The following is a 21920-nucleotide window of genomic DNA, read 5'->3' as shown; positions in this document are numbered from 1 at the left end:
TGGGAAGAAAGAGATGAAGTTATGAAATCATAGTAAATCGACGATCGAGTACGAAACGGTCAGTGTCGAAGGTGCTTTCGAACTCTTGCATAAACATAAGCTGGCGGAGGGACCTCGGGCAATTTTTCGCACATTATAGCCTTACGATAAGGATGGGAGGAGTTAATAAATCAACTGGCACCGGGGATTGACGTTTAGACAAACCTTTAAACGGTGACTTTAATGAGCGAAAAATAAGAGACGGATTGGGACGAGGCGCAAATTAGAGCTTACCTTACGATTTACGATTTATTACCGATTATTTACGCCGTGTATATATTTTACGAAAGCAATATAAGATAATTCATCCCAGGAAAGATCGCCGCTTAAAGACATTCGTCCGTCGTCTTATGACGACGTTTCGTCAAGTCAATAAAAGACCGCACGACGAATGCAAATTAGCATTAATCCCGTGGACCGTTTTTTGTGTCTTCCCGCCTCGAATTTTTCCGCTGGGGATACTTTTCTATCAGATTTTGCCAAAGGTCGTGGGGTAAATCGGAATAACGCGATACGCTCCGTAATTCACCTCGAGGCAAATTAAATGTTACTTTATTTATCTCGTCGCGATTGCGTGCGTCGGACTATAATTTTGCGCGTACGTCGTTGCTCGCGTTGCGCAAGAATATTTTTGTACATCTCCGCGCGAGAGGAGGTGTATCGAACCTTTTGCCAAAGTTACGCAACATCGCAGAGTGATGGCATCTCGCGTTACGGTAGGTTACATTGAACAATCTAAAATTACGATCTTCCTGGTTGCGACATTCCAGTCAAAAATTCGCGCTCGTCAATTAAGCCGGACCGAGGAAGAAGAAGGTTTCATCATGCACCCTTGACGTTTAACTCCTCACGCATTTCTTCCCCCCGGGGTATAATCATCTATAACAATGACTCGACGATGACTCGATCGATTCGTTAAGGAGGCACTCGAGTCGCTATAAATTCATCTCCCCCACTACAAATTTTGAAGGCAGAAAAACCGCAGATTGCACGCAGGAACTGATATATTCGACACGTTGTCTGGGTGTCGGCAGAAATACAACAAAATCTGCTCGCATAACTGGACCCGTTCGGCTTCTGCCGACAATATGTTCACAGCGTGTTTTACAGACTCTATTCCCAAAACAAAAACCCAAGTGCGAACACAGATGGTTTCGGTTTCTGAGGATCTGCTGCCAATCTGCTAACATTTTTCTGACTGGGTCATTTTCGCGACGTTAGAGCCAAAAGCTTCCTCGGGATTTCCCCGTGACCGGGAAAAAGAGCATTCGATTGATCATTTCTCCTGAGAGCGTTCGGTTTTACTTTGAACATTCGTGCGCTCTCGAACAGGAAGCCTTTCTTCCCCGATCTGTGGAATACGATCCACGGGATCAACTAGGCGATCGCTACCGTTACCAGATCGCGGAATGCGGTGGGTTCGGCAACCGCGACAGAAATAAAATGTCAACGGAGAAGCGTCCCATTAGAAGCGAGAGCGCATCCTGTGGAAGGCCCAAGAGATCGCATTGTTCGTCCGCGTGCCCTTAAACGAGCCAGATCGCGGGGTCGTGACAACGCTGGCCTTTAAATCGGCGACAATAAATCCACGTGTGTCGCCGTCCCTCGCTTCCCGCGTATGCCCGCGTATCTGCACCGGTCTCGCTTCACGCATCCGTCCTCGTAACGTCACTTTACTCCACGACGAGAATAAAGTCTCGGAAACGTGAGACGCGTTCGGTAAACAGCGAAGCTGAACTGATCTTCGCGAGTAATTTAATCCGCAAAAAGGAGTCTCTGTCTCTCTCCTTAATAAAATAACAACTCCATCGAAGACGTCGGTGCACAGAAAGGCAAATGATGCATTGACAACAGCAGCTAATAAAATCTAATTGAAAATAATCCTACCGATTCGCAGGCCGGTATTCATAGTCAGATCTTATATTCAAGACTGTCTTAAGATCATCTTTAGATACTCCGTAGCCAATGAAATGTTCCATACAGCATCTTTAGATCAATTCAAGGCGGTCTTAAATGTAAGATCTGACTATGAATACCGGCCATTGACAGTGATAAAGCGATACGTCATCTTCTTGTTTTAACAAAATGCTATTTCAATAATAATTTTCGGAGTAAATTCCCGAGCTCTTTAATATAAATTCGCATATATAGAGGAGCGTCCCCTATTACGAGATAAACTCCTGATATGAGATAGCAGAGTTTCTGTTAAATTAATAGACATCATCTGTTGGTTCCACCGTGAATTTGGTGCCCTTGGAGTGAAATCTGTTTAGTGAAAAATTCATTGTTAGATCGTGCAATCGTTGCGACAAAAGATTTGTGATTGAATTTGGGCGTCGAAAACCTATCTCACATTTAGAATCCTATGTCATAATGCGTGGTCTGCAATACGTGGAGTAAGGAGTAAGGGAGAGCCCTAACTTCTAGCTTTTGGTGTAAGGAAGCTGAAATACGGGCATGATTTTTAAAATAATTGTAACACTGATTGATGGCATTTTGATTCACCGAGAGTAAGCCTAAGAGCTGAAGTAGGAGTAAGAAATAAAATGGATTTATTTCCTTACTCCTACCCCTTACTCCAGCTTACTCCATGTATTGTAGACCAGCCTTAACAGAGGACCTTTTCCTCTACGAAATACACGATCGTTGGCGAGTCGCGAGCACACGGTAGCTGCTCGAGCGGATCGTCTCCTCGAGGTAGAGGATCCAGAGGGGGAAGAGCGCCTGGTCCGTCGTCGCGTACACGGGGGTATATAAGAACGGGGGCTCGCAGGAGCACGGACCCGCTGATAGGACCCGTTACAGTCCCGGTGTGACACAAGGGTGCACCGCGATACCGAGGCGCTCCCGAGCCGCGCGCCGGGTGACGCAGTGCGAAGTGTCCTCGCCCTCGTCGTCGTATTCGCCGTATCGTCGCATCCTCCTTTATCGCCGCCGTAAATGACAGCCACGATGAGTCGTCGCGGGATCACACGCTCGCTGGTAAGTACGTCCCGTAGAAAGAAATTCTCATAGCTGCGATAGGAAGCTCCAACGGGCCCTGAGGAAACTTGAATCGGCGCCGAATCTACGTAATTAACGTAACATTCGTGCTCTCTAAAAGTCAATTAGTGTAGTATCACTGAAAACAGTTGCAAGTATTAGCACTGAATAATTCGGTCATATATGTAGAGGAAAGTCCCCTATTATGAGATAGCCTCCTAATATGAGATAGAGGAGTTTCTGTTAAATTAATAGGCATCGCCTGCTGGTTCCACCGTGAATTTATTGCCCTTGGAGTGAAATCTGTTTAGTGGAAAATTGATCGTTGGACCGTGTACTCGTTGCGAAAAAAGATTTGTGATTGAATTTGAAAACCTACCCTCTCATATTAGAATCCTACCTCGTTATAGAGAACTTTCCTCTACTTACAGCTGTGAATCAGTGAATATTCTCTGTTCTCAGTGATAACACATTGATTGACTTTTAGAAAGTGACTCTTAAATTCATTTCACTTACGGAAAAGCAACGAAATAATTACTAGAAAATTATTTTAGAAAAGTTAATCTACATTGATAGAAATGGACAAATTTAGGGCTTTTAGTTATCAAACATCACCGTTCAATATATTATCTTTTTATCTGCACACCAGGGAAAAGTGACGATAATTTTGTAATCATTAAATTAGTTCAATTATGATAGCTTCCGGTGGCTTCGTCTATTGTTGTTAATCTCCAATCGATCGCTTTAGATATGAATAATGTTTTCAAAGCTATCTCCGACCGATTTCTCTTAAATTTATTATTTTCAAGATGAAAGAAGCTTCATTCGCGCGCCAAACTCACAGGTGTAAATTGAAAGTCCGCCCGGTGAAGAAAATAGAGAAACGCGTCACTGTAAATTACTCCTCGGCGAAGTTCTCCATATTAGAGAACGCGGGAGGCGCGCTACCGACAATTTTTCCCTCGTTCCCTTTATGCTGCGTGCCTTTCGCGACTGATATAGACAACGTGGCTCATAAATTTCACGTGTACGTCGCAATCTGCGTCGCGAAGCAGCATCCTTGTGGGAAAATGCGCAGCCTCGCTGACTGAATTGCTACAGTGCACGTACGACATGATCTAATAAGATATGAGACGAAATAAAAATCCTGCTAAACCGAAATTTCTAAACTCGCACGTGCGACGCACGGTTTGTGTATCAGAGTGTCAACAATGATTTCATTGATCCTTTTTTTTAGTATAAATTAACGCAGCAGGTGTCAGTTTAATCTCTACATAAATTATTAAGTATGTCAACTTGATTTTATATTTTATTTGTAAATTTAATTATTATTTATTATATTTTAATAATTTAATAATTAATTGTACCAATTACCAGTCTTGGTGTATACGTAATAATTTAAACTCTGGACAAATTATGAAATTATGCGCGTTAAATAATTTATGTGATATCGTGGCGATTGTTAATCAATCCGACAACTCGATGTTCCAAATGAACGTCACACAGCTATTTCCATTAATCCTCGATTACACAACAAACGGATTCTTTTCGCTAACCTTTCCCACTACTTTTCCCTCTCGCGTCTACATTTCTCTCGTGTGCCCGGAGCCAGTTAAGCCACGGTCCCCAGATTCACAACTTCGCCTTCGATGCCTTGGAGATGCCAGCTCTGTTTCTCTCGCGGATGAAAGGTACCGCCGCTAGGAAAGCATATGCGTCGTCTGTCTCCGGCGCAATATACCGCGCGGCATCAGGGGTTGAAAGTTCATCCTCGGCGCGATTCGCGAGATTCCCACCGCACCTTCCAGACGACGAGGGCCCCGGCGATTGCGTCTTAAACTCCGCGGGCCGGTTATCGGGCCCCGAAGCGTTCAAAACGCGGGCCCGGCCGGCCGGTCATCCATTAAGTAGAAAGTGTCCTTTTCCGAGGGATCCACCTCCATCGCATGTGTACACGATGGAGCGGCGATCCTCGGCTGATTATCCAACGCGACGCGGTCGTGGGGTCATCCTCGGCAATATTCTCCGGTTATTCCTAGATAGATGCGGTTCATTAATCCTCCCGAGCAATTTACAGAAAGAGAGAGAGAGAGAGAGATGTTATTAATCGTCCAATTTACAAAATCAATTCCCTCAAGAGAGAAGTCTTAGTAAATCTCGGGAAGAATAAATTCGCAACTTATTATTTTTCTCTCTTGGTCTTTTTCTCGTATAAATGGTTGCGTCTTGATCGGTGCTTTTTTTACATAAGTCCTTCTGTATTTTACAGTGTGAAAAGTCAATACTTCGTACAACTTTAATTGCTCGTAACATTAGGATCTTTTTAACCGAGCACTATGTGCGATCGTAGTCGATTCATCGAGGACGTCGAAACCACTTGGTTTGATATTGGTTTAACATCGATTGGAAAATTGATTTAATATTTCCTACGAAAAGGATATGTAAAGGTACAAAAATGTTTTTACAGAAGAGCGCTTCAGAGGTCTTAGATGCTACGCGTCATAACTTCGCATTTCTTGTAATAGTTTATACTCTTCTTTGTCTATTTCCAATTAGAAACACAAATTAGAAACACAATTTCAATTAGAAACACATCTAAAGTAAAATTTTAAGGTTTTCTAAGGTATATTTTCCCAAGGGATATCCAACAATTATTTTATATAGCTCAAACGTGCGGGAAATGAGGTACCTTTCTTAAATTAAAAACTGATATTTGATTTTTTCGACTGCATCTTCTCAGCTACATATGCAACAACTCTCGCAGATTTGGTGTTTGCTGTCGTTCCCGGCGCTCTTCGCCGAGAGGCTGTCCCCGGATCAAAAGGCACCGCAGTTCGCGCGCGGTTCCGGCGGTCTGATCCTGAAACCGCCCTTCGAGGGCGCGCGGGCGATAGCAGCGGGTCCGCCGACCTCCACCAACGTCGCCAGCGAAGACGGTGTCCAGAGGGAGGAGGTCGCTACCCTGAAGCTCGTAGATGGCGAACTGGTCCGAGTGGTACAGGGATCTTATTCTTACAAGAGTCCCGAAGGGATCCCCGTTTCCGTTAAGTAAGAATACAGTCTTATTCTCTATGTTTTAATGTTTGTTTGGCCAGATTTTCTACAATTTTATTTAGAGCTATTTTTTTAAATATTACGAGCATATAATATTTAATTGCCTGTTCTCAACAAAAGTTAATTGTACGCTTTATCGTTTGAATTTCCAAGATTGAGATTTTTTTATGTTTCCAAATTTGCTGAATCTCAACTTGAAAGCGGAATCTTTCGAATCTTCGTCATACGCTTGAAAAGTTAAAACTTGGATACGACTTCGGAAATAAGACTGCAATCCACTTGGCTCTTTGGAATGCCTCGATGCATCTCTGGCAAGCGGATTGTAACCCAAGTTACAAACTCTTTTAAAATAGTTACTCGAAAATTGTAATTTTATTTGTTACAATACCTGATTCAGCGAGTCAGAAACAGTAAAATAACATGGTTTTAATGTCTCAACTAGCCACAATACTTAGACACAGTATCCTTAATTCTTTGACTCGGGAAGAAGAAAATTAAGATAATATAACACGCCAACTTTGCATTCGCAAGCTACGTCGCGGACGAGAACGGGTATCGGGCCGGATTCAGATTGGGAGCTGCCGCGACCGGCGTGACGACGGGGCCTCTCGTCAGACCGCTAGGGCCCACTATCGGACCCTCGGGACCTCGTATCGAATCCCACGTCGGATCCCTGGGACCAGGAAGTACATATCTGCCATCGAAGCCGAACGTCGATCGCAGTTATCTGCCGCCTCAGTGATCTTTGAAGGCTGGCGTGAACACGCTTCCGTTTTGTGAGCACGGTGATCAGGAGAGGCTGCGTCCCTCGACGGTATCTCCCGCAGAAAGCTATAATGATTTTCTCTGTGTAATGAATTGTCGAGGCACGAGTAATCTTAAGGGAACGAAATTTCGAGGATTAGGAAGTCAACTTGGCGGCTCGCAAATTTTCTCATGATGAAAAGGTCAAGTTACAAGATATTTATTAATTTCTGCTGTCGATAATCAGGTGTTAGACTTAATAGGATAAATTCCTGACGATTCTTCTCGTCTCTCTCTCTTTTTTTTCTGCAATGTTTGCGCAACGAGGCTTCGTATATCTGGCGCCATCAGTACCTCAATTTCTTCCACCGTCCGTCTCTCCCGCAATTCAAATGACATGTAGACACGCATGTGTGTTCGATTGACGCGCAAACTACGAATAAAATGCGCATTTTTTTCTAGCAAATCCCTCAGGCAGTTTTGTAACGTACGTCGCCACGCAAACGTGGCGAGATCGTGTTAAGCGTGACGCCGGTCATGAGCCGCGATACGTGGTGAATCCGAAAGGATTCAGCAGCAGAGGCATGTGATAGTGCTCGTCGGGATGTTGCACATCGAACATCACGTCGATCATCGGGTATATGGAAGCGGTCGCGATTCGCCTGAAATAATCGTTCACCCGAAACTCGATCTTGAATCTACCGGGCGCGCCAATCCCTCGCACGTCCTGCAACAGATCCCCGCAACGTCCGTTTGAGTCTGTCGTGCTGTGAAAAGAAAATTTTTCAATTAATGATGAATGAAAAATGAACTCAATATCTCTTTCCCACTTATTCAAGCAAATTTTCAATTAATGATGAATGAAAAATGAACTCAACATCTCTTTCCCACTTATTCAAGCAAATGGAAATGTGTGTGCGCGAATGATACTGCTAATGTCAATATGTAAAAATAAAAGAGCATGTGGTACTTATGATAAAAGTATGCAATGGCACGCAGAGGCATGCGTGTATACCTCTTTCTGTCTTTAAAAAGAATTCCTGGGAACTGTGAAAGATGATGAAAAAGCATAAAACATATGTGCAAGAAAAATATGTGAGATAATGTAAGACGCACCTCTCTTTTAGAAGAATCCACTTGTCATCTTCAAACCTGTAGAGAGACACAGGCAAGCCATCGGCAGGCCGACCTCTGCTAGTATCCAAAACATGCGTAGTGATACTTAATTTTCCTTCATTTAGACCTGGGGTGCTCATCTGCCATACAAAAAGAAACGAGAAACATAAATGCATTGCATAAATTACAATTAAAATTCACAATTCGCTATATAAACTCAATCTTCGCTTTTAACCGTGGATTTTTACTACATTACGGGCCGACAATATTATTTTGTATGCTTAAATAACTTGTGTAATCTATTTAAGAGATTTAAATTAATAGCTTTTTTATTAAACACTTCTCTCCAAAGTTGGCATCTTTCAGTCAAGTTTCTTTAAACGTCTTTTAGTGACTTATAAAAGGCTATAAGTCTTCTATATTATATATATTTTTCGTATTATGTATTACATTTTAATAATTTGAGGGAACAATCTGATCTACTTCACTGTTACCACGCCCAGTATTCGCGTCGTAACTGCGCTCGGTATGTACTGACTACGCTCGAATATGTGCAGTTTCCAAGATTGTCTGGATATAGATAGAATAGATCAAAGGTCAAGGAATGCAGGCAATGTGATTGAAAGATTGGTATTTATCTTTAGTTTGCATTTATTAGAATTTAACAGTTTTTTAAAAATATATATAGCTTACATGACTCAATTCGAAAAGCGAAAAGTGCATACCAATGTATGCATCTTTTAAATTAGGTTTTTTAAACGTGATATACGAGAAAAAGCTAAATAATATACTTACATCAACTTATAACTTACTGAAACTAACATATTTATTATTTATAACTATACTAGCTTTTCGTGATTATTTCAAAAACTGAATTCATTACTTACATTCATCAAGACTTAGCATATGTTAAAAACAATTCTTAATTAGGCACAGTAATCCGTGTCTTACAGATATCACGTAATAATGTTTTAACAGTTAACTTATTTATGTAAACTTTATACTTTGTCGCCTTTACAAAAACATTACAAATATTCTTATTTTTATTTTATTTATATTAGGTACGGTTATACTTAGATTGTGAATAACAGTTATTTTATATTATCTAATGTAATTATCTTCCGTATATGTATGTACAATTGTCCCTCAATTTATACGGAATAATCGTTGTATGTACGTGGGTTTTTTATACAATAAAAGACATTGCCAGAACAACAAATACATAAAAGTTTGTATTAGCTATAAAAATTAAAAATATATTTAAAAATTATACTTTCTGACTGCATACACGAATTATTCTCTGTATAATAAAAACATGCATATTTATTAAACTCTGATTAATACATACTTATGTATTAAATATGTTCAATACTTACGCAACTAACTTATCTCATTAGACAATATAAAAATAGTTATATTCTTACAATAGTGTAATCTTCATGAAAATCATAAAGTACTTCTTGGCAACTATCACGAACTTGTATTCAATAGCACATTCTATTTCTATTTATGAGCCACGAACTTATTCAATAGCACATTCTATTTCTATTTATGTGCCACGATAAGTTGTATAACCAAATGGGCTCAATAAAAGAGGAATGTGATAATGATTGTTCGGGTTCTTTACGTCAAATACAATTTCGACGAACGGAAACATGGTGTCTATTCTTTTCAGTGTGAAATATTTGTCAACGTCGAAATGAATCTTATAACGGCCGATTGAACCGCTCACTTTTTCCACCAGATCACTACAGTGACCATCTGCATTTGTAGTGCTGAAAAGAAAATTTGATTTACTACATTTATATTCTTGTTACAATCTACATTTATTTTTCAGGAAGGCTTACAGTAGCAGAATATGAATATTAGTCTTAAAATCAGATTTGACAAAAACAAAATTATATAAAGTTTAAAATAGTATTTTAGAAAATTAATAAATTCTGTCGTATTGATCTATAAAGGCTATATTGAAGGAAATAAAAAGTAATAATAATAAACTAGAAAACTTTGGAAAATCACGTACTTTTCATTCAAGAAGGTCCATTTACCGTCCATCAGCTTGTACAAGCTAACTTGCAACCCACCAATTGGAAGTCCCTTGATAGTGTCCACAACATATGTGGAAATACACAATTTTTTCGATACAGTCTGTTTTACAGCTGTCTGTTTTCCCAAGACAACGGCCTAAAATAAGTAAAGACATCAGTGATAATCTTATATCTTGAACCTCCTGCTTCATACAGAAGAGAAATGGACCAAAAAATACACATGTTTTCTTACCTTCTTAGACTTGGGACAAGCCGGTTGTCGATTGACAACAGTCGACTGTTGACTGGTGCTAGGAATAGTCAATGACTGGTTGTTGCTGGATGCATTTTCCTTTATTTTCTCTGGTTCGCTAGTACCGACCTTTTTCTGATCGGTCAGCATCAATGCCGTTGGCTTACCCTTAAGTTTTGTCAGTACGTATTGTACACCCGGTTTCACGGCACCGCCGCTTAATGTAAATGCCTTATTACCACACATCAGAGTGAAGGTCTTTTGATTCATTACATTCGGTACGATCGGCACAAAATTAATCGTATTCTGAGTCGGAACTGTGCCTGTCGGTGTGTTTGACTGATGAGTCGTATTCAGTATCGGTATCGATGTAGTCATAACCATATTGTTTTTATTGTCCTCCTGCTGTTGAACAATATTTTTTCCACATTTAATTAACGACATTCGATTTCGTATACAAGAAGTAATGACTTGCAGCATGAGATTTAGTTACACGAATTAATTGAGCTTAAAGTTGATTTTTAATGTCAGGCTCGAACACGTTCATATTCGTCTACTGTTGAAAAACTGTCACTTACAAGGACTTTTCCGTTCTCGGTAGCTTTGATTACCGTTTTTTCAGTTTCGTGTGATTTCGATGTCTTCTCAGCGTCGTCGTCTACCGGCTCAGATAGAACAGATGCATCATTGTTGGTCGATTCCACCTCCATCTCTATCTGCACATTCTCCTGATCCTCGACGTCCTCCTCAAGATATTCACTGTGAACATGGGCCATCGCCTCCGCCAAAGGATCTCGACATCTTTGCTGTGTAACATTATGAAAAATTATAGGTAATTCGACAGACAACGGTCTCTGCTAAATAAAATTATTACTAAAATTTCGAATTTTAATCGACCTCAGCTGGTCACATAAACTTCTCACGTAAACTGTATGTACATTTACTCCTAGATCTCACTTTATAAGGATCTAAACCAAAGGTCGAAACGTTGTGAATGCGTATTCAATAAATGTGGCCAGCTGAGGTCGATTAAAATTTGAAATTTTATTTATACCAATACTGGCAATCTAATGAAATATACCATTTAAAATTATTACTTTTTACTACACAGGCATAATTTGTGACATAAATTACCTCGGACACTTTGAGCTTCTTTATTACAGATGGAGAATCCTCATTAAACTGACTATCATCCGTTTCTTTTTCGTCTTCCTGTTCTATGCCTCTTTCTTCCATTCTTTCCTTTACATCAACGAACTCCATTGATTCGTCTTCATCCGATTCCAGTCTCTCAACAACATATTCGATGTCGTCTTCTTCACCGTATTCATTTAGCTCCTTTTGAGCATCATCCAAAGTCTGAATAAAATATTTCATATATTACTTAGTAAATATTAAGGCTCTGTTGATATACATTTACGTTAGGAGCATCGAGAGGCAATAAGAGCCACACGCTAGGTGTTAGGTGCGGAAATCATATTAGATTTAATGTTAAATACAGTTGAACAAGTCGAACGTTTCGATCAACCAAAGTGATCCTTCTCGATGACATCTGGAGTATAACAATAAGATATCTGTATCGCACCTAGCGCCTAGCGTTTGGCTCTTTTTGCCTCTCTATGCTCCTAACGTAAATATTTCATATATACTTCATACTCTATATACAGCTTGATAAGACCTTGAGATAGACTGAGTACATAACAAAGTTAGTCCACACTACGTTACCAAAAAACAAATGTAATATAAAATGTGCACAATGCGAAATTTAATGTACCGTATTATCTGTCCGATCCGTTTAAATTCATTAAATTGAGGATTACTGTATTTAATTTGATGTACAGTCTATTCATTAATGCCTGGACCTGCATTTTTATCATTATTTTTATCATCTATACAAATCACCGAGTTTCAGCCTATACGTATGTACCACCACAGACTTCTATGGAAGGCTGTGTAAACTACAGCCTGAAACTCATCGATGTATAGATGAGAGAATAAAGATCATGAAAATGTGAATCCTACTAAAACCCGAGGTCCAGGCATTAATGAATAAGACTGTACATTTAAAATTTCGTAAGCGATAACATTTTGTTACTGAATAAGAAAGAATACTCAGTAATCATGAAGGTCTCATTTACCCACAGTAAACTTAGTTAACTATTTGATTAACTTGATTAAGTGATCATTGATTGTCAAAATATAGCAAAATTAACAAACTTATCTCGCTGTATATAGTTTTAGTTACATCATTTTTTAATGTTTTTACGTCTCTCTATATAGGACGGCCCATATTTCATCTTAACGTGCAGCTAAAATAGAAGCCACAAAAGAAACTCTGTACTGATTGCGTTGTGTAACGTATGTTCTTAATCTAAAAATATTTCCGGGACGAAAAGTAATTTAATGAACACACAGGACACCCTATATAAGAGAATTGGCGAGAAATGTATGTCGACCTCGACTTCTTCCATAAGCCCCACTTCGGGTGCGTCGGTGTCAAGCCTCTGCATCTGTTTCTCCTCCAATACGTATGTCAAGGCCGAGCGTTGGTGCTTCATCGTGCATGTATGCTTCAACAGCGACAGGCGGTGCGCGTGTAGATTCTTCTTGCAGTAGAGGCAGTAGGCACGTGTCGGTTGAAACGGCACTGAAGTCAACCATCCTGTAAACAAAGATATTTTGATCTTTCGCTCAAATAAGCACTGCCATCAAACTGTTTGCCCAAATTGTATCATCGCTCCATGAAGAACCGCGAATCGAAGATTAGAATCAAGCGGAACAAAAAGGACTAAAGATTGTTTAACTGGGACGCTAATCTTTAGTTCTCGATCACTTCTCAATCTCCCATGCATAGTTTGATACAACTTTAGTGTACAAAGGTATGTTCTGCAGAATGTCTCCAAAGTTATCTCTGCGTCCACTTGCTTTAAAAGTTTTGCAGTTATTACTACGTTGTCATTTATTACACATACAATTTGTATAGACATCTTTATTTGAATAGTAATGTATTTTAGTAATAGTGCATGTTGAAACGCTACTTCATGTCGGTGTAATCAGAGATCCTCGTTGTCTAGTTTGACTACAGTTTCCCTGGATAGCCAAACCTGCCGGAACAGATTTCGGCAAACACCCACTACAAATTTTGAAGGCAAAAAAACCGCAGATTGCACGCAGGAACTGATATATTCGACACGTTGCCTGGGTGTCGGCAGAAATACAACAAAATCTGCTCGCATAACTGGACCCGTTCGGCTTCCGCCGACAATCTGTTCACAGCGTGTTTTACAGACTCTACTCCCAAAACAAAAGCCGAACGCGGACGCAGACGGCTATGGTTTTGGCGTGGGCTTCTGACAAATCTGCCAACGTTTTGCTGACTGGGTTCAGAGATTTCGCTACAGTCAGAGAACTCGTTGCCGCTCTTGTAAGGTTAACTTTTCGAGCGCATTGATCGTAGGAGAATCTCTGGGACTTTAGAACAGTTTTGTCCGGTGATCAATCGACGTACTTGAAAAATTTGTCGCGCGGCAAATTAGTGCGCTCGAATAAATCAAAACATGGAAAACAATTAAGTATCGTGCGAGGTGGATAAAGTTGCAAATGATATCCCGGGAACTTTCCAGCGTCGAGAGCCTCCGGAGACACTGACATTGTCAAAGTTGGATCGGCCTTTCAAATTGGTCTTCTTGTTTATTCACCAAATGTGTACCGGTTACTCCTATCTCGAATGTAGTTTGTCAACAGAAGCGCTTCCGTACAATCGACGGAGCGAAACCGGTCGCAGATACCGCGCCGCTTTTCGACCCTCGTCCAATATATGTTTCGTCGCGTATTTTTTTCCGGGACTCAGGTCCACCCGATAAAACGATTGCCCATTACGATATCATACATGATCTACAATTGAAACGAGGGCGGTTCATACTTGGCGTGCGCGAGGACGGTTCTCGCTTAGGTTACCAGTTCGATAGACCGATCTGGTAATCCGTAACGTTCTCTATTCCCAGGGGACTCACGGAGAAAAAAAGAGAAGATTATATCATTGAAAATTTATCCAGGCAGTTGGTACGAGCGCCCGTCCCTTTCCAGCGTCTGAATTCAAGCGTCATCCAGCGCCACCGTGGTCGTAAAATAATATATAAACATATTCTATTCGGGCGGTCGAGCGGCCCGCGATCTTGCACGGAGACTGAAATTCCTACTCCCGGGGTCTCTAGCCTAGAAGAGGCGCGAGTGGAAACGGAGTCTGCCAACGTGCCAGCGATAATCTTGAACGGGGCCGTCTGTCTTCTTCTCTCTACGCGGCACGACGGCGAATCGATTAGTGGACTAGGGTGTGGAGATTGGAGAACTGCTTCGAGAACGAATTCGACCCTAGAGCAGCGTGAGGGGACCCTATAATGCGGGGCTGCCTGCGAACATTACGCGAAAGGGGAGAGAGAGACAGAGAGGGAGAGAGAGAGAGAGAAAGAGCGGCGACGTACCTTTAAAATCGGACATATTCTCCCATTCCTTCCTGTAACGCTGCGTGTAGACACGCGTCTTCGCGTGGCTGATCTTGCCGGTCGGCGTGAGTCGCGGTGTCGACGCCATCAGATTCCTACATATGACGCTTTGCTCGGTGATGAACGTGATCGTCTGCGACGAGCTTTCCATGCGGACTCGCCGAGCGGCCGAGCCCCGAGCCTTCGCCTGCTCTCCCAAGATCCTCCCGCGGATCGCCGCTTTATTCTCTACGCGGTGGGGACGGGATACCCAAAATCCCGGCACGAAATTACTAAATAGTTTTTTTTCTCCACCTGGCGCGGGATGGGGAACCGCGGGAACGCGGCGCGCGACCGGACGATCTCTAGACTCCTATCGCCTAGTATCCTCGCTCTAGTCTAACTCCCTAGCGCAATGGCGGACGTGGCGGGCGTCGACGTTACTGCGCGATGGCACCGAGACGGAAGAGGCAGGCGAGACTCCACTCCTCTCTCCGTTTTACCCCCTGCGCGTGCGATGACGACGGCGATGGCGGCGCAGCCGCAGGGCCGTGCCCGACGACGCTCGGCCCCAGCCTCGACCGGACGCGGGTAATAAGAAGTAATCTATTTTCTGTGAAAAGGAAATAATACGCTCAGGGTTGGGAAGTGACTTGGTTACTTGTACCGAAGTTACCAGGTTACTTTTTTTTTGGTAACTTTAACTTCGTTACTTTTTCTCCGTGCGTAACTGTAACTCAGTTACATTAATAATTGCTTTATATGTGTTTGAAACCTCCGCAGATCGCGTTAGGCCTTGCATTTGCCCATTAACGCCTTTATCGAACGCTCCAGTCTAATATTACATTTGTCGTATATACAATTCAAATTTAATAGTTTAATTTTTATTGCAAGAAAGTAACTGCAAAGTAACGAAATTGGTTACTGAGTAACTAGATACTTTTATAAGGTAACTTTTCAACCCTGAAAATTTTATATTTCTTTAATTGCGAATTGAATTTGATTAGTTTAGAGTTTAATTTCACGTTTTACATGTAAAGTTTACACGTAAAGGTATCGGTTTTCATTCGTCATCAATGATCGTTAATGCTCATTTCTACCCGTGAAGATTAAAGATTCACGCTCGAGCCCCTGGTTCTAAGAATTAGAAACAGATTAGAGGTGAGTTGAGCCGAGATCGAAATTTATAAAAAAATAGAGGTAGACATAAAGACGGGCAGTGACAAAGCAATCTGGAGTACGAGATAAAATGTAACGATACATACCTTTTACATCGCGATCAGTGGTTTCAAATTTCTCGCGGTGATATTCGAGTTGTTCTCCGGCAAACTGACGATTAATTTTCCAGATTTTGTGACTAGGATCGCTTCTGGTACAAAGAACAAATTTAAAAAGATAGGGAAACGTTATTAAAAAGTTAATGTAACTTTAATCACGACTCGACTTACGTCTCTATCTTTTTCCGGCGCTAAGAATTAGAAGAAGGTGAATTAAGATTGAAGCCAATCTGTATCGGTAGAAATGACCGTAAGGCAATCCATTTTATCTAAATTGTCGGCCCACCTCGGCCCCCGCTCCCGCTGTATCACTGGCGGGCATGCGCGGTACGCGGCCCCTCGTCGATGTGCGCGCGCAACCGCCAGGAGCGCCGCTACGCAGAAAATCCTCGAGGAAGCGTGGAACTTTCTAGTTTGTAAAATTAGGGAGAATGTTTCCTACGTTATTGTGTACCAATCTCGGGTATCCACGACGGGGAAACCGTTCTCGGGGATTAATCTCCGCTTGGCGGTTGCGCGCGGTAGCCGTGCGGTAACCGCCTACCGCCATCTGGAAGTCCCCGAAGCTCCGAGAAACAACGTGTCTCTATCTTTTTAAATTCCTTCTTTGTACCAGAAGCGATCCCGGGGGTCAGTTCTGTGTCTTACACTATAGGGAAAATGCTAAAAGCGAATAGCATTCAAAGGGGACGAATAGAAAGGGACTTTTAGCATTTTCACTGTAGCGCAAGACGCAGAATTGACACCCGGGTCACAAAATCTGAAAACCTAATCGCCAGTTGCCGGAGAACAACTCGAATGTCACCGCGACAAGTTTGAAACTACTGATCGCGATGTAAAAAGTGTGTGTCGTTATATCTTATCTCGTACCCTGGTGAAAATTTTAAGTGAGAGACGATGTTTCTATTTATTCACGAAGAGTTTTATCGATAGTCACATTGTTTGTGAAGAGTTTTATTGACGGTCACACCGTTTGGAAGTACGTTGCGATCACCTGGTTAATTTGCGCCACTGACAATAACGTTTTACAAACACTTAGAATGTTTGACATTGGCTGTGCTTTACCTCCGCTAAGCAGTTGCTCGTTTGGTGGCGGTTTCGATTGCAGTGCCGCTTATAACTCAGCCTGAAGCCCGTTAGTCTATGAATTGGGATTGGGATTAGATTGAAATTTAACCAATCACAGTAAAGTTTACTAATCTCAAGTTCAGTAACTTTTACTTTGATTGGTCAAATTTCAATCTAATCCCAATCCCAATCCGTAGTCTGATACGGGCTTTAGCGCTGCTGTCCAGCCAAATATTTGTAAGCAAGCGCTCGCCGCTTACGTGCGCTTAGCTAAGCAGAGGTTCGGCAAAACACAGCCATTGTATCATTAAACGCGATTTGAACACTGGTGACCGTGAACGTGTCATAAACAACTCCATGTTTAAATTTATACCTCGCAAACAATTCAATAAATGGTTTAAAACTCAAATAGAGCATTGACTCGACATTTAAATAAATTTCTTATAAATATATTATTTTCGCCAAGGCACTTCAACATTGCTTTGTCACTGCCCGTCTTTATGTCCACCTCTATTATAAATTTCAATCTCGGCTCAACTCACCTTCAATCTGTTTCTAATTCTTAGAACCAGGGGCTCGATCAGAATCTTTTCCTCTAACGTAAGCTCGAGAAAAGTGAAAAAATTTTTCACAAGTTCACTCTAGAGGAAAAAAATTTACGGTCAAGCCCCAGGAAAGAATGAAAAGACCCTGGGCAGAATGGCTGTCTTGTATTCTTAAGTCACAAAACAGTTATTGTATGTTTCTTTAAGGGAAAGATTCACAACATCAAACATTGCCCTAAGAGTACAAGACAGCCGTTCGGCTCGGGCCTTAAGTCGAACCGAGATTAAAATTAATCTTCACGGATGAAAATTTTGATACTTTTGCGTACGAACTTTGCATATAAATTTCTTTACACGTGTAAAAAAGTTTTAATTAATCTAATTAAATTTCAAATTACAGGGAGTTAAAGGCTGCGCTCGAAATAGTAAATTTTATTTTGTTTTCAACGAAAATAATAGATTATTTCTAAGCGCAGATCAAACTGACCACAAAATGTTAATAAAAATAATGCACGCATTGCCGATTGTTCGAACTAACGGCAGTCGGCTGTCCGCGTTTGAAACTCCTGCGTTCGACGACATCCTGCGTCGTTATTTCGACGTCCTACAAAAAGCAGGATGTCGAAGCCTTGAAGCACTTAAATAAAGTATTCCCAGTGAGAAATGATTCGTCGATCGACGAATCATTTCTCACTGGGTTAGGCAAGAGTTTAAATTTAGAAAGTTTTTCTCACAAAAAACCTATTTATCAAGATGTCAATACAAAAAGGAAGGAAATTTCAAAAATTCGATCTTTTCTTCGTCGGAGAAGTTGCCGACAAAAGAAAGGAAATGAAGATAGATAATTTGAGCAACTACTACCCTCTCTTACGGAAAAGCAATGAAATTACCAGAAAATTACTGTACATCGGTCATTTCTAATAATTTAATTATAACTGATATACAGAGTTGAGAAAGTTACTTTATAAAAGTATCTAGTTACAGTTTCTTTTTTGCTAAAAATGTAACTAGTTACAGTTACAAGTTACCAATTCTGAAAAGTAACGCGTTACAGTTACAGTTACTAAAAAAATAACGAATCGTTACCTTGCAGCTACTTTCTTGCAATGAAAATAAAAGTATCAACTCAGCATTTGAATCGTAAAGTGTCGATAAAGGCGTTTATGCGCAAATGCAAGGCTTAATGCGGAGGTTTAAAATACATATAAAGTAACTTTTAATGTAACTGTTAAATTAATTACTACTTATCGACAAAATGTAACTGAGTTAAGTTACAGTAACAGATGGAGAGAAAGTAACGAAGTTAAATTAGAGTTGCCAAAAACAAGCAACTAACTGTAACTTCGTCACAAGTTACGAGTTACTTTCCAACCCTGCTGATACACAGTAATTTTCTAGTAATTATTTCGTTACTTTTACGCAAGAGCTTCCTTCCTCTTTTTACTTATAAATAAGAAAACAAGTTGTATATTGTTTCATCTACACACTTTCAATATTATCGTTTTTGCACAATTAACACGTTTCATTATCCGTACGCAAATTCCAACTTAAATGAAAGACACGTGTCGCTCTCTTGAAAGACAAATTATTTATATCGTTAATTATTTTTCGTCGTCTCTTTTCATTTTTTTCTATTTTGCGTACGTACCCAAAAATTCCTCTTTCTGTCCCCCAACGCCTCATCAATTGTTCTTGATATTTTGACAATGTACCCTGTCGAATGAAAATGAATCTTCCTATTTGAATCATGTTTGACCGGCGTCCTTTGTTGTAGTTGTGTTTCCTTTTATCCCTCACTCAAGGACGGGCCCGAAGAATCCATATAACGCCCACGTTTTATGTGCTGCGGGGGTGGCGGGGCGGATGCAGGTAGAAGGACGAAAATATGCCCACTGCGTGGTCCGGTGTGGCTGGGATTTAAAAACGGACTCAGCAAATCACGTCGCAGATAGCATCCGACCGGTGAACGGCACGAATGGAGTATAGCGCCTACCTAAGGACAACGCTCCGGGCGAACGTTAAGTGAATGCTCAGTTTAAATGCGGCGGCCGAGTAACACGTGTCGCCTGACCGTACTCCGATGGTTCTCGTAAGTAACAACAATTGCAGTTCGACAATGGACACCGTGTGCTGTTAGACTATCCTAGTGTCACAGTATTGGCTAAATATTGGTCCAATATCGGTTATATTGAAAAGTCCTGCTATAAATCTTTTTCGAATGCGAACAGAATAATCTATCGAATATAGCGTGTCAGTTATATTATGGTACGATCACAGGTTTCACTGTCTTTTGCATAAGATATGTGCATTACACAATAAACCGTGTGCAGTACGTAAACTCGATGAATATTACAAAATTATACTGAACGAATACTCCAAAGACATTATTCGACGAATATTCTACAAACGTTCTTCCTTGTTACGAATATATACGATTTCTCATTGTAATAATGTAGATATATTTATGGAATATTCGATTGGAATATTCTGAAATGAAGAATATTTGCACTCCGGAAGAATATTCATAAAACCATGTGTGCTATCTGGGTATGGGCCACGAAATAAATGCAAATATCGCACGATAATAATTATATAACGTTAGATTTGTATAGGAAATGCATTGGCCAATATTTAGCAATATAATATGAATATCGGTCTAATATTGATACAATATTATATCAATAATTCTAAATAATATTTATATCAATATTCTAAAATCCCTAAATTTGTCCATTTCTATCAATGTAGATTAACTTTTCTAAAATAATTTTCTAGTAATTATTTTCCGTAAGTGAAATGAATTTAAGAGTCACTTTCTAAAAGTCAATCAATGTGTCAATCAATCTCACCGAGAACAGAGAATATTCACTGATTCACAGCTGTAAGTAGAGGAAAGTTCTCTGTAACGAGGTAGGATTCTAATATGAGAGGGTAGGTTTTCAAATTCAATGACAAATCTTTTTTCGCAACGATTACGCGATCCAACGTTCAATTTTCCACTAAACAGATTTCACTCCAAGGGCAATACATTCACGGTGGAACCAACGGATGATGCCTGTTAATTTAACAGAAACTCCGCTATCTCGTATTAGAAGCCTGTCTCATAACAGGGAACTTTCCTCTACATATTTCCCAATATTGCGCTAATATACTGTGCAACTAGGGTAGTTAAAAAAAATCGTGAGTCTTCGAAAAATAAATTGATAACATTCGACTCCTTCAGCGTTCCCTTTCAATTCTTGCCCCTTACGTAATGTATCGCGTCGCCAAGACGTTTTTCGAGAAGTGAAATATATAAATTTCGATTGTTACGTTTTTAACGACTGAATGAACATTCATATTCTTTGCAGATCACTCGACGCAACAATTCCCGGCGCGATCTAATTCTGAGATAATCGGGACGACACTAACGTATCAGCCATGAAGCCAATCCTGTACAAAGTCGAAACGTACATCATGCCCGAAACGGAGAACTTATCGGTGATTAATGAGATCGATAATCTGACAGCCGGGAAGTTTAGTCTCAGCAGCGAAAGCGTGTTCAGAAATAACGCGCAAACCGAGGAAGATGCGTCGCACGCTTCGTACAATAAATGCGACGAATTCGCCATGTTCTCTGCCGAGAACAGCAAGCTGATAGGTATAAAAATCGTGAAAAGCGTAACGAACGAGACTCTCAACGACGAAAATTGCGATGAGGAAGTCTTAAAACATTATACCAATGACAATTTTTGTCGTTCCAAGGAGCGCCTGAGCGTACAAAAACCGGAGTTTCAGGCGTCGATTGGGCCGCAGGAGGCGTTGTACCCCGCGAGACAATTCAGCCGAGTCAACAGTTTGACGTCGATTGACGAGAAAAGCGAGAGCTCGTTGGACAAGCTGGCCGACCTGTGTCATCACGGCTTCAAGAACGGCTGCACCGCGTCGATCCCGTCGCCCGAGGAAGTCAGCGAGGAGGTCTTCAGGAAGAATTGGCTGCAGAAAATCGAGGTCCTGAGACATCGCGAAGCCATCCTGCGAGAGAAGGAGATAAATCTGCAAAAGAGAGAAAGGGAGTTGTTCAGGAGGGAGAAGGAGCTGAGAATCACGGAGAGAATCTTCAATGATAAAGTCAGACAGATAGAGCAGCATTTAAGAGACCAAGAGGACAAGATAGTGGGAAAGAGGCTGGAGGCAGCAGCGCGAATTTTGTACGAGGTTGAGAAATCCGACTATCTATCGGAAGAACAAATTCCGAGGAAAGAAGATACTTCAAAAGAGGAAGAGATCGCGAAGAAGAAAGAGCTTCCGAAAAAAGTAGAGATTCCGAAAAAGGTAGAAATTCCAAAAAATTG

General features: G+C 40.9%; 4 protein-coding genes across 9 annotated transcripts in view; 2 read left to right on the top strand and 2 right to left on the bottom strand.

Annotated features, from left to right (window-relative positions):
* Positions 1-2794: 2794 nt before the first annotated feature.
* LOC105560757 lies at positions 2795-6349 on the top strand. Its single transcript, XM_012010139.1, has 2 exons — positions 2795-3021; positions 5786-6349. The coding sequence occupies exons 1-2, from the start codon at positions 2980-2982 to the stop codon at positions 6071-6073; spliced, it is 330 nt and encodes a 109-aa protein (XP_011865529.1). The 5' UTR covers positions 2795-2979; the 3' UTR covers positions 6074-6349.
* An 80-nt stretch (positions 6350-6429) lies between these two features.
* LOC105560758 (5-hydroxyisourate hydrolase) lies at positions 6430-8484 on the bottom strand. The gene is made up of 4 exons (XM_012010140.1): positions 8386-8484; positions 7936-8075; positions 7316-7586; positions 6430-6906 (listed from the first exon to the last, which is right to left on the bottom strand). Exons 2-3 carry the CDS (start codon positions 8073-8075, stop codon positions 7355-7357), a joined length of 372 nt encoding a protein of 123 aa, XP_011865530.1. The 5' UTR covers positions 8386-8484; the 3' UTR covers positions 6430-6906; positions 7316-7354.
* Positions 8485-8578: 94 nt separating this feature from the next.
* LOC105560756 lies at positions 8579-15106 on the bottom strand. 5 transcript variants are annotated; one of them, XM_012010133.1, is made up of 7 exons: positions 14697-15106; positions 12672-12877; positions 11350-11574; positions 10794-11021; positions 10216-10620; positions 9959-10119; positions 8579-9710 (listed from the first exon to the last, which is right to left on the bottom strand). In XM_012010133.1, exons 1-7 carry the CDS (start codon positions 14866-14868, stop codon positions 9485-9487), a joined length of 1623 nt encoding a protein of 540 aa, XP_011865523.1. In that variant the 5' UTR covers positions 14869-15106; the 3' UTR covers positions 8579-9484. The 5 variants fall into 5 exon arrangements, with proteins under 5 accessions (XP_011865523.1, XP_011865524.1, XP_011865528.1 ...); XM_012010134.1 differs by having other exon boundaries at positions 10827-11021; XM_012010138.1 differs by lacking the exon at positions 14697-15106 and adding an exon at positions 14229-14400.
* Positions 15107-15218: 112 nt separating this feature from the next.
* LOC105560753 (trichohyalin-like) overlaps positions 15219-21920 on the top strand; it is an 8485-nt gene continuing 1783 nt past the window's right edge. The window contains exons 1-3 of one of the 2 annotated variants that reach the window (XM_012010131.1): positions 15219-15297; positions 19389-19675; positions 20937-21920. In XM_012010131.1, coding sequence (XP_011865521.1) covers positions 21007-21920 — 914 coding nt within the window. In that variant the 5' untranslated portion in view covers positions 15219-15297; positions 19389-19675; positions 20937-21006. Of the gene's footprint in view, positions 15298-19010; positions 19676-20936 lie in introns of those variants that run through there. The other variant, XM_012010130.1, reaches the window with a different exon arrangement.

The sequence above is a fragment of the Vollenhovia emeryi genome, unplaced genomic scaffold (genome assembly GCF_000949405.1).
Source record: "Vollenhovia emeryi isolate VEMERY1.0 unplaced genomic scaffold, V.emery_V1.0 DF939222.1, whole genome shotgun sequence".
Classification (NCBI taxonomy): Eukaryota; Metazoa; Arthropoda; class Insecta; order Hymenoptera; family Formicidae; genus Vollenhovia; species Vollenhovia emeryi.
This window is presented reverse-complemented; position numbering and strand designations above follow the sequence as displayed.

Bases quoted from the DNA above. Each gene is read 5' to 3' on its own strand.
- LOC105560757 (XM_012010139.1), top strand. From the start codon at position 2,980: ATGACAGCCACGATGAGTCGTCGCGGGATCACACGCTCGCTG. The intron at 3,022-5,785 runs GTAAGTACGTCC...CAACTCTCGCAG, and splicing joins GCGGGATCACACGCTCGCTG to ATTTGGTGTTTGCTGTCGTT.
- LOC105560758 (XM_012010140.1), bottom strand. From the start codon at position 8,075: ATGAGCACCCCAGGTCTAAATGAAGGAAAATTAAGTATCACTACGCAT. The intron at 7,587-7,935 runs GTGCGTCTTACA...TTCTTTTCACAG, and splicing joins TGGATTCTTCTAAAAGAGAG to CACGACAGACTCAAACGGAC.
- LOC105560756 (XM_012010133.1), bottom strand. From the start codon at position 14,868: ATGGAAAGCTCGTCGCAGACGATCACGTTCATCACCGAGCAAAGCGTC. The intron at 11,022-11,349 runs GTAATTTATGTC...AATGTTACACAG, and splicing joins AGAAGCTCAAAGTGTCCGAG to CAAAGATGTCGAGATCCTTT. The intron at 10,120-10,215 runs GTAAGAAAACAT...TACTTATTTTAG, and splicing joins CTTGTCCCAAGTCTAAGAAG to GCCGTTGTCTTGGGAAAACA.